This window comes from Mobula birostris, chromosome 2 (assembly GCF_030028105.1).
Source record: "Mobula birostris isolate sMobBir1 chromosome 2, sMobBir1.hap1, whole genome shotgun sequence".
In the NCBI taxonomy this organism is placed as follows: domain Eukaryota; kingdom Metazoa; phylum Chordata; class Chondrichthyes; order Myliobatiformes; family Myliobatidae; genus Mobula; species Mobula birostris.
In genome coordinates, this window is record NC_092371.1 from 225,270,401 (window position 1) to 225,282,749 (window position 12,349).

At 43.8% G+C, this 12,349-nt stretch overlaps 1 protein-coding gene across 1 annotated transcript in view; it reads left to right on the forward strand.

Moving 5' to 3' along the window:
• The first annotated feature begins 351 nt into the window (after nucleotides 1-351).
• The window catches only part of LOC140194105 (microtubule cross-linking factor 3), a 54,229-nt gene continuing 42,231 nt past the window's right edge, over nucleotides 352-12,349 (forward strand). Inside the window, exons 1-3 of the mRNA XM_072251554.1 lie at nucleotides 352-981; nucleotides 1,310-1,534; nucleotides 1,714-1,872. Of these exons, the coding sequence (XP_072107655.1) occupies nucleotides 352-981; nucleotides 1,310-1,534; nucleotides 1,714-1,872 (1,014 nt within the window). The remainder of the gene's footprint in view (nucleotides 982-1,309; nucleotides 1,535-1,713; nucleotides 1,873-12,349) is intronic.

Sequence of the window (12,349 nt, forward strand, 5' to 3'; positions counted from 1 at the left end):
AGTCATTCGTAATACAATATGACTATGCAGAAACTGGGTTTCCACCTTGTTCCGAGTCTGTAAAGCACGAAGTTGGATTCAAATTGCCTAATGATAGTTTTCGAACGATTCTCAGTGCATATTAAAACAGCTCGCTAAAAAGATCAATGGTAGCAATCACCATGATCACCACCCGATTAAAAGTCTGCGTTGATACAGCTTGCAAATAATACTTTTAAACGTGGAGTAGTAAACTCTGTTATTATTTCTATAATTGCATAGATCTTTTTTGTTCTAACTTGAAATTTCCCGCAGCACAGAAGTGGTATGCATGGAGCTGCCTGAGAATTGCAAATAGATGTCAGTAACACCATGAACCCAACCAGTGGCGCTGCTGAAAACCGACAGCACTCTCACAACAGAAAACAGCAACGAGCCTCTTCGCCGGCCAGATTCCGGGATATTAACTCGAGACCTTCCATCAAGACATCGCTGGCTGGCAAAGCCAATGCACTGAAGCAGGGTTACCACCCCGGCCGGATTCCCAGCCAAGCTGCTGCAACCGCTAAAGACAAGCCAAACAGACCAGCGGCAACTGTCCGCCCCTTCGGTGCTGAAAGGGAGGTCGCGGCTACGCCCCATGACGGCGCCGGAGAGGAGGGAGAGCAGAACGCGGCGCCGAACCTCGCAAAAAGTGGCCGCGCACCGGGTGCTGCCGAGATCCCAGCAGTAGCGGCGCCGCCGCCACCGCCGCCGCAGCCGGTGGGTGGGGGCGGGGAGCCGCGCGGAGACGGCAGCGAGCGGCCGGGACGCGCCGGTGCGGGAGCGGCGCCGCCCAGCGTGGGCAAGGCGCTGTCCAGCGTTGCCGCGATGCACACCAAAGGTGCAGCCGAGCCGGATGAGAGGGCGGCGGGAGACGCCAACATGGAGGCGATGACGGAGCAAGAAGAAAGCCTGCAGAATGAGATCGAGAAACTGCGCTCGGAAAACCTGGGCCTCAAGGTAGGTTTCCGCTTTTGTTTCGGTGCGTTGCGGAGATGGGCTGGGGGGGGTGAGGGGGGGAGGTACATTAATTTGTGTTAATGCAACAAGATGACAAGACGACCCGAATATTTGGGGCACTGGGAAGTCAGTTCTTTTGGGCCCCATTTCGCTGAGAAAGGTGATGTTGACAAATTCCAAACGCAGCCATTGTGTTCGGGAAACGCCTGTCGCAGATTGCAAAGGGGCTTTTCTTTTGCCTATTATACCCTTTTTATCTCTTCATTTGCGTTTATTTTTCTATTATTATTGAAGTCGATTTTTTTAAGTGGAAGCTTTGCTTTGGCAGAACGAAATCGAGGAGATGCGAACTGAGATGGATGAGATGAGGGACAGTTTCTATGAGGAGGACGCCTGCCAGCTGCAGGACCTCCGGCGAGAGCTGGAGCGGGCCAACAAGAACTGCCGGATTCTGCAGTACCGCCTGCGTAAAACCGAGAGGAAGAGGATGAGGTTCGCTCAGACCGGCGAGATGGACAACGAGCTCCTGAGAAGTCTGGAACAAGACCTTAAGGTCAACTCACTTCCAATCTGTCACATGCCACTAGGTCGCTGAAGTTATTAAATACAAATAGAGTTTGGCATCTTAGACGTAAAGCACTTCTAACCAATTTGCACCCATTTTAAGGTAGTTACTCGTCTTTATTTTCTCCAACAGTGAAACATCGCACTTACTGCTGTCATCCATTACAGGTTGCCAAAGATGTATCTGTCCGACTGCACCACGAATTGGAAAACGTTGAGGAAAAACGCACCAAAACTGAGGAAGAAAATGAAGCCTTGCGTCAGCAGTTAATAGAGGCTGAAATTACCAAGCAAGCTTTACAGAATGAGCTAGACAAAATAAAAGAGGCAAGTAGTTGTGATCACTGTTTATGTGTAAAAAGTTCATAAAAGTAAGAAGTCAGATGCCTTTCATATCCTTAGATGTCAACTATGGTGACCTTGGTGATGGAGGAGGAACATTACACATATATCTTTAAACTGATTTTTTAGTAGAACTTGCCATCTTCTTTTTAGAAAGTACCCTGTGTGTATATAAAAGTAGTTTACAAAGATGTGAGGGTTGCTTGACCTAGGGCTACACATTTTTCAGATTACAGACGTGTTAAACGTTCACACAAGAAAATTGTCTATAAACCTAGGGCTTATTTTTCACATCAGGTCCTTCTTGTACAAATACTAAATGATTTTGCAAGTGTGTGCCATGAGGTCCAGGGGATGTAAATAAGGTTGAATTCTTATTTTTAGTTTTGCTATTGATTGTTGTTTGCCTTGTGCCCAAAAGGAGGTGACAAGTCATGGACTAATCTCTGCCAGTTTGGTGCAGGTGCCAATTTAGCAGTGGGTCCAATCTGCATATAAGTGGATGCCAGACTGATCATGACAGTGGTTGCAGTTTTGACAATCTAAACAAGGCAGGAACTCCTGCAAGTACAAATATAAAATGTTACTGGTTTATGTTCAGTTGATTTGCCTTTAGAAGAACTATTGTGTGCTACCTCAGGAACCAGGACCTGAATTAAGCAGGTTATCAGATAAAAATTGCAAAAGCTGAAAAAGAAAGTGACATATTAATGTTAGTGATTTTTAGCTTGAAAGAAAAGTTCATGATCATCTGTTTAAAAACTGAAGAGAACTTATATTGTCACAATGTACTTAAGTGCCTAAATACTTCATTTGATTTGAGTCCTTTGGTGCTTTTTTTTTACTCCATTAGAGTCATAGAGAAGTACACCACAGAAACAGGACCTTTGGCCCATCTAGTCCATGCCAAAACCATTGAAACTTCCAACTCCCATCAACCTGCACCAGGACCATAGCCCTCCATACCCCTACTATCTGTTTACCTCTCCAAACTTCCCTTAAACGTTGAAATCAAGCTTACATACACCGCTTGCAGTGGCAGCTCATTCCACACTCTCACGACCCTCTGAGTGAAGAAGTTTCCCCTCATGTTCTCCTTAAGTTTTTCACTTTTTGCCCTTAACCCATGACATCTGGTTGTAGTCCCACCTAACCTCAGCGAAAAAAAACCTGTTTGGACTTGCCCTATCTATTCCCCTCGTAATTTTGTATACCTCTATCAAATCTCCTCTCAGTCTTCTACGTTCTAAAAAATAGAGTCCTAACCTATTCAGTCTTTCCTTATAACTCATGTCCTCCAGACCCTGTAGTATCCTTGTAAATTTTGTCTGTATTGTTTCAACTTTATTTACATCTTTCCTGTAGGTAGGTGACCAAAACTGCACACAATACTACAAATTACACCTTACCAATGTCTTATACAACTTCAACATAACATCCCATGTTTTGTACTCAATACTTTTATCAATGAAGGCCAATGTGCCTTAAGCTTCCTGTAAGACCCTATCTACCTGTGACGCCACTTTCAGTGTATTCCCAGATCCTTTGTTCTATCACACTCCTCAGTGGCCGACCATTCACTGTATAAGACCTACCTGGTTGGTCCTACTTAAGTGTAAATATTTAGAGCTGATTTGTCTTTAAAACAAAACCATTATAAGTTTTAAAAAACACTCCAGAATGAGGAAATAGAGATTTATGTGGGAAAAAAAGTGAATAATAACATTAATATTCATATTAATTGATTTAAATTATTTAAATTAAATACTGGCTGAAATGAACTAATTACTCCGCTGTGGAGGAAAATCATCTCAACATGATCAGTCCTGCAGAAGGGTCTCGGCCTGAAATGTTGACTGTTTATTTGCATGGACACTGCTGACCTGCTGAGTTCCTCCAGCATTTTGGGTTTTGCTTTGGATTTTCATCATCTGCAGAATTTCTTGTGTTTCTGAAAATGTTGATGTTTTTGATGCAAACAATTTATAAATGATTATTTATATATGGAGGATAGGAATGTTTTTTTTTTTAAAAAAAGGGCTAAGTCCATCTCAATTTAATGACCAATTAATGGAATAGTCACTATTCCAAGGTTGGTTCTGAAAATCAAAACAAAAACTGCAAATATTTGAAATCTAAAAAAACTTTGACTTGAAAGATTAGCCCTGTTTCTCTTCCAATAGATGCAACCATGACCTACTGAGTACTTTTAGCATTTCTGTTTTTTTGCTGCCACATGTCAGTCTTGCCCTTTAGACTGATTAATTTCAGAAACATGAAGTGGATTTAACTTTAATTGCTGGGTCAAAATGGGGAAAATAAAATTGCTACTTTTGTTAGATATGAGTGTTTAACTTTCTTAATCAGAAAGAAAACTGACTATTTTCTATAAATTCCCTCCTATTTATCCAGTGGTTAAAATGAAAATGACCCCGATTTAATTTCTCTTTTGTCAGTAAAATGTTAGAAAATTTGTTCACCTAACAAATCTCTAAATTTACAAACTGACACAAAGGAAGTACAACTGAAACAAATGTTATTGGGAGAGGAAAAAAATTTAAAAAAATAAGCTCTGTGAGCCCACTCCAATGGCCAATGAAATGCCTTAATGTTACTGATGCATATTGTACCCTGATTCTCCGAGGAGTCTACATAGAAGCCAAATTATTATTTAATGTTAATTTTCCTTGAAAGTATTAAGTTATTTTATATTTAACTGTTGACTATCAGCAGTAATCACAGAAATTATTGTCTTGTGTTGCTAATTGGAGAAAGAATAGATAAAGGAGATGCAGTGTGCACAAGCTGCCTGTAGATTCTATTTAGATGAGATCTTTGGTTTCTCTTTTCACCTTCCTGCTGTTCTCCTGTTTTATTTGGATAAAATGTGCAGCTATTTGTCCACTCTAAAGCCATCACATCGCTGCTAAAGCTTATAGCCTGGAACTGAGCACCATACTGCAGTCATGGGCAAACCAGTGTGTTATGTCTGTGTGCCTCTAGTTATAAGGTCTGGTATTCGGTTTGCTTTTGTTAACCATTATCTCATTCTGTGCTAGGGTTTTCGATTACAGTGCTTGTAGGCTCACAGATTTTTGTTGTTTTCCTTTCAAAATTGTACTTTTTATTTTATATTACATTTCCTCATTTTTTTCAACTAAAGACTCAGTTTCTCAAAATAAGTTTCATCTGTCATCTGTCCATTAGCTTGGATACCTCTGTGAAATCTATTACTGTTCTCTTCACTGTGCATTATACCCAAGTTTTTGTATCATCCACAGATTTGAAATTGGGCTTAGTTCGCCTTTAATATGCATTAATGTCAGGGTTGTGTAAAAAGAGCTACCTTTTAATCAGGACCACGATGGAGGTTTGAAAAGCAGAGTTTTACAGCAGTTCCTCTGAGTTGAGGAGCGACCTATTAGTAAGAGGCAGTGCATAAAAAAAAAGCTACCTTTCAGTCATGCCTGCAATTCAAAGGTTTAAAAAGCAGAGCTTTGCGACAGTTTTCTCTGAGTTGGACGATCGATGTAGGTGGTGCGTAAAAAGAGCTACCTTTTAATCGGGGGGGGGTGATGAGAGTTTGAAGGCAGAGTTTCTCGGTAGTTTCTCTGAGTTGTGAAGCGACCAATTAACAAGAGAGATTCATTTGAAAGCGCCAGTAAAAATAATTCAGGTGCTAGTGGTGTGGCCATTCTTTTTAGTGTACCAGTCTTCAGAGTGGCTTCGGCTCATCAGACTTGAGGTGAGGTGAAGTGTCTTGAAGTTACTCTCTCTCTGCTGTTACTTGTTCATTCCTCATCTGTTAGGGCATAGTAGTTCAGTGAGAATGGCTCCAGGGGCAGTGTTTTGTACTGGATGTGGGAAGTCTGGGAGACTGGAGGTCTCATTTGTACCAGGTTACCAGGTTGTAGCTCCTGAGAGGAAATATTAAGGAACTGGAGCTGCAGTTCGATGACCTTCAACTCATACGGAAGAATGAGGAAGTGATAAACAGGAGCTACAGGGAGGTAGTCATCCCCTGATTACAAGAGACAGATAACTGGGTTACTGTCAGGAGATGAAGGGGAAATGCACAGCCAGTGCAGAGTACACTTGCGGCTGTCCCCTCAATATTAATTATACAACTTTAGATATTGTTGAGGGGGATGACCTCCCAGGGGAAGCCACAGTAACTGAGTCTCTGGCACTGAGTCTGGTGCTGTGGCCCAGAAGTGCAAAGAGGTGAAGAGGACTGCAGTGTTGGTAAGAGATTCCTTAGTCAGAGGAACAGAGACAAGGTTCTGTGGGAGCGATAGATTCACCGGATGGCATGTTGCTTCCCTGGTGCCAGGATCAGGGATGTCTCGGATCATGTCCATGGCATTCCCAAGGGCAAGGGTGAGCAGCCAGAAGTCTTGGTACATATTGGCACCAACGACATGGGTAGACAAGGTGAGAAGGTCCTGAAGAGAGATTTTAAGGAGCTAGGCAGAAAGCTGAGAAACAGGAGCTCCAGGGTAGTAATCTCTGGATTGCTGCTTGTGCCATGTGCCACTGAAGGTAAGAATAGGATGATTTGGCAGTTGAGTGCGTGGCTGAGGAACTGGTGCGGGGGCAGGGGTTCAGATCTTTGGACCATTGGGATCCCTTCTGGGGAAGCTATGAGCTGTACAAAAGGACGTGTTAGACCTGAAGCCCAGGGGATCCGATATTCTTGCGGGCAAGTTGGCTAGAGTTGTTTGGGTGGGTTTAAACTCATTTATAGAAACGTAGAAAACCTACAGCATAATACAGGCCCTTCAGCCCACAAAGCTGTGCCAAAGCTGTGTTCTTACTTACCTAGGGTTACCCATAGCCCTCTTCTTTTCTAAGCTCCATGTATCTATCCAGGTGTCTCTTAAAAGACCCTATCGTATCTGCCTCCACCACCGTCGCTGGCAGCCCATTCCACACGCTCACCACTCTCTGTGTAAAAAAACAAACAAACAAACAAACAAACACCCCTGACATCTCCTCTGTGCCCCCTCGTGCTAGCCATTTCAGCCCTGGGGGAAAAAGCCTCTGACTATCCACATGATCAATGCCTCTCATCATCTTGTACACCTCTATGAGGTCACCTCTCATCCTCCATTGCTCCAAGGAGAAAAGGCTAAGTTCACGCAACCTATTCACGCATGCCCCCCAATCCAGGCCTTCTGAATCTCCACAGCACCCTTTCTATGGTTTCCACATCCTTCCTGTAGTGAGGCGACCAGAACTGAGCACAGTACTCCAAGTGGGGTCTGACCAGGGTCCTATATAGCTGCAACATTACCTCTCGGCTCCTAAGCTCAATCCCATGATTGATGAAGGCCAATGCACCGTATGCTTTCTTAACCACAGAGTCAACCTGCATAGCTGCTTTGAATATCCTGTGGACGTGGACTTGGACCCCAAAATCCCTCTGATCCTCCACACTGCCAAGAGTCTTACCATTAATACTATATTCTGCCCACATATTTGACCTACCAAAATGAACCACCTCACACTTATCTGGGTTGAACTCCATCTGCCACTTCTTAGCCCAGTTTTGCATCCTATCAATGTCCTATCAGTGTCCCATTGTAACTTCTGACAGCCCTCCACACTATCCGCAACATCCCCAACCTTTGTGTCATCAGCATATTTACTACCCCATCCCTCCACTTTCTCATCCAGGTCATTTATAAAAATCACGAAGAGTAGGGGTCCCAGAACAGAACCCTGAGGCACACCAGTGGTCACCGGCCTCCATGCAGAATATGACCCATCTACAACCACTCTTTGCCTTCTGTGGGCAAGCCAATTTTGGATCCACAAAGCAATGTCCCCTTGGATCCCATGCCTCCTTACTTTCTCAATAAGCCTTGTATGGGGTACCTTATCAAATGCCTTGCTGAAATCCATATACACTACATCTACTGCTCTACCTCCATCAATGTGCTTAGTCACATCCTCAAAAAATTCAATCAAGCTCGTAAGGCACGACCTGCCTTTGACAAGGCCATGCTGACTATTCCTAATCATATTTTGCCTCTCCAAATGTTCATAAATCCTGCCTCTCAGGATCTTTTCCGTCAGCTTACTAACCACTGAAGTAAGACTCACTGGTCTATAATTTCCTGGGCTATTTCAGCTTCCTTTCTTGAATAGGGGAACAACATCCACAACCCTCCAATCCTCCGAAACCTCTCTTGTCTACATTGATGATGCAAAGATCATCACCAGAGGCTCAGCAATTTCCTCCCTCGCATCCCACAGTAGCCTGGGGTACATCCCGTCTGGTTCCGGTGACTTATCCAACTAGATGCTTTCCAAAAGCTCCAGCACATCCTCTTTCTTAATATCTATATGCTCAAGCTTTTCAGTCTGCTGTAAGTCATCCCTACAATCGCCAAAGTGATTATGAAGGGGGGATGGGAATCAAAATGATAGTGTGGAAGATGAGGTAGTTGGTTTACAGACAAAGGCAGTTTGTAGTGAGCCTTCCTGCAAGGGGAGGCTGCTGATAGGGCAAAATTGCAGTCAACAGGATGAGTTGTAATGTAAAAGGTGGACAAAATCAAAAAGGGTGTATACAGGATTTAAGGTGTTATATTGTGCACAGTATACACAATAAGGTAGATGAATGGGGCACAGTTACAGATGTATGATGTTGTAAGCATCACTGAATCATGACTGAAAGATGATCATAGCTGGGAGTTTAATGTCCAAGGATACCATTGTACCGAAAGGACAGGCAGGAAGGCAGAGAGGGTGGCTTTGCTCTGTTGGTAAAAAATGAAATCAAGTCCTTAGAAAGCAGTGACATTGGGTTGGAAGATGTTGAATAATTGTGAATAGAGCTAAGGAACTATAAAGGTAAGAAGTACAGACCCCAAAACAGTAGTAAGGATGTGGTCTACAAATTACAACACGAGATAGAAAATGCTTTCCAAAAGTGCAATGTTACAATAATCATGGGGGATTTCAATAGCAGGTAGATTGGCAAATTGAGGTTGGTACTGGATTCTAAGCGGGGGTATTTCTAGAATGCCTATGAGATGGCTTTTTAGAGCAGCTGGTGGTTGAGCCCACTAGGGAATCAGCTAATCTGGATTGGGTGTTGTACAATGAACCAGAATTGATTAGAGAGCTTAAGATAAAAGAATCCCAAGGGACAAGTGATCATAATATGATCCAATTCACCCTGAAATTTGAGAAGGAGAAGTTGGAGTTAGATGTATCAGTATTACAGTGGAGTAAAGGGAATTACAGAGGCTTGAGAGAGGAGTTAGCCAATTTGTTTGGAAAAGAACACTGGCATGGATGATGGCAGAGCAGCAATGGTTGGAATCTTTGGAAGCAATACGGAAGGCACAGGATATATACATCCCAAACAGGAAGTAGTATTCTAAAGGCGCAAGATGACACAGCCATGGCTAACAAGAAAAGTCAAAGCCAGAATAAAAGCTAAAGGGAGGGGATATAATAATGCAAAAATTAATGGGAAGTTAGAGGATTGGGAAGCTTTTAAAAACCAGCAGAACGCAGTGATGAAGGTGAAGATGGAATACAAAAGTAAGCTAGCCAATAATACTGAAAAAGATGCCAAAAGTTTCTTCAGATACGTTAAGTGTAAAAGCGAGGCGAGAGTCGATATCAATCTGCTGGAAAATGATGCTGGAGAGGTAGTAATGGGGAACAACAAAATGACGTATGAACTGAGTAAGTATTTTGCGTCAGTCTTCATTGTGGAAGGCACCAGCAGTATGGTGGAAGTTCCAGGTGTCAGGGGTCATGAAGTGTGTGAAGTTATAATTACTAGGGAGAAGGTTCTTAGGAAACTGGAAGGTCTGAAGGTAGTTGAGTTACCTCGACCAAATGGTGTACACCTCAGGGTTCTGAAAGAGGTGACTGAAGAGGTTGTGGAGGCATTAGTAGTGATCTTTAAAAAAAAATCACTACATTCTGGAATGGTTCCAGAAGAATGGAAAACTGCAAATGTCACTCCACTCTTCAAGAAGGAAGTCAGGCAGAATAAAGAAAGTTTTTTGGTCAGTTAGTCTTGACCTCAATGCTTGAGAAAGTGTTGGAGTCAACTGTTACGAATCTGGTTTCAGTGTACTTGGAGGCATATGATAAAATAGGCCTTAGTCAGCATGATTTCCTCAAGGGAAAAACTTGCCTGACAAATTTGTTAGAATTTGAAGAAATAACAAGGAAAGGAGCAACACTTGTACTTGGATTTTCAGAAGGCCTTTGACAAGGTTGCCACACACACTGCTGCTCAACAAGCTACCAGCCCATGGTATTACAGGGAATATTCTAGCATAGATAAAGCAGTGGCTGATTGGCAGGAGGCAAAGAGTGGGAATAAAGGCAGCCTTTTCTGTTTGGCTGCCAGTGACTAATGGTGTTCCACAGGGGTCTGTGTTGGGACTGATTCTTTAACATTATGTGTCACTGATTTGGATGATGGAATTGATGGCTTTGTTGTAAATTTTGCAGACGATATGAAGCTAGGTGGAGGGGCAGGTAGAGAGGCTACAGGAGAATGAACAAAGAAATGGCAGGTGGAATACAGTGTCGGGAAGTATGTGGACATGCAGTTTGGTAGAAGAAATGAAATGGTTGACTATTTTCTAAATAGAGAGAAAATACAAAAATATGAGGTGCAAAGGGACTCCTTGTGCTGGAGCGGAGGACACAGCCTCAGAATAGAGGGGTGTCATTTTAAAATGGAGATGAGAAGGGATTTCTTTAGCCAGTGAGTGATGAATCTCTGGAATTCATTGCCACAGGCAGCTGTGGAGGCTAATTCTTTATGTATCTTTAAGGCAGATGGTGATAGATTCTTGCTTTGTCAGGACATGAAGGGATACAGGGAAAAGGCAAGAAATTGGGACTGAGAGGGAAATGGATCAGCTATAGTGAAATGGTGGATCAGACTCGATGGGCAAATGGCTCAATTCTGCTCCTATATCTTATGGTTGAGTGGTCTTATTAAAAGAAGCATAGTTCTCTCCAGTCCGAAAAAGTGTTTTTTTTTCGCTGTTATTCTCTAGTTCCTGTTATCTAGCCAAATTTCTGTCTGTGGTGTTGCAGAGTCTGTTAATTTGTGGAATCAATTGTGTTAAATACATAGATAAACAGTGGAGTCAGCAGGTCGGGCAGCATCTATGGAAACGAGTCAACGTTTCGGTCTGGAACCCTTCATCAGGACTGAAGAGGGAAGGGGCAGAGTCCCTATAAAGAAGGTGGGGGGAGGGTGGGAAGGAGAAGGCTGGTAGTTTCCAGGTGAAAAACCAGTAAGGGGAAAGATAAAGGGGTGGGGGAGGGGAAGCAGGGAGGTGATAGGCAGGAAAGGTGAAGAAGGAATAGGGGGAAACACAATGGGTAGTAGAAGAAGGCGAACCATGAGGGAGGTGATAGGCAGCTGGGGGAGGGGGCAGAGTGAAATAGGGATAGAGGAAGGGAGGGGGAGGGAATTAGCGGAAGTTGGAGAATTCTATGTTCATACCAAGTGGCTGGAGACTACCTAGGCGGTATATGAGGTGTTGCTTCTCCAACCTGAGTTTAGCCTCATCATGGCAGTATGGACATATCCGAATGGGAAGGTGAAGCAGAGTTGAGGTGGGTGGCAACTGGGAGATCCTGTCTGTTGCGGCTGACGGAACGGAGGTGCTCGATGAAGCGGTCCCTCCCAATCTATGTCAGGTTTCACCGATGTAGAGGAGGCCGCACCGGGAGCACTGGATGCAATAGATGACCCCAACATGGCCTCCTCTACTGCCATGATGAGGCTAAACTCAGGTTGGAGGAGCAACACCTCATATACCGTCTAGGTAGTCTCCAGCCACTTGGTATGAACGTAGAATTCTCCAGCTTCCGGTAATTCCCTCCCCCTACCTTCCTCTATCTCTATTTCACTCTGCCCCCTCCCCCAGCTGCCTACCTCCACCCTCTTGGTTCCGCCCCCTTCTACTACCCATTGTGTTTTCCCCTATTCCTTCTTCACCTTTCCTGCCTATCACCTCCCTGCCTCCCTTCCCCCACCCCTTTATCTTTCCCTTTACTGGTTTTTTCACCTGGAACCTACCAGCCTTCTCCTTCCCATCTTCCCCCCACCTTCTTTATAGGGCCTCTGCCCCTTCCCTCTTCAGTCCTGACGAAGGGTTCCGGCCTGAAACGTTGACTGATCATTTCCATGGATGCTGCCCGAACTGCTGAGTTCCTCCAGCGTATCGTGAGTGTTGCTTTGACTCCAGCATCTGCAGAGTATTTTGTGTTAACAGTAGAGTCAGTGCATGCCAGGGTAGTTGGAATTGATGAGGAAGTGAGAGCAGTTAGCCTATAGGGTACTGTGGTGCAATGGAGCTGATGGGCATGCTCTTAGAGGTGGCATTCACATGACACGCCAAAAGCCCTCCTGTGTCGAAGAAATTTTGAGAAATATCAAGGTTGTTATCTAGCATTTTGA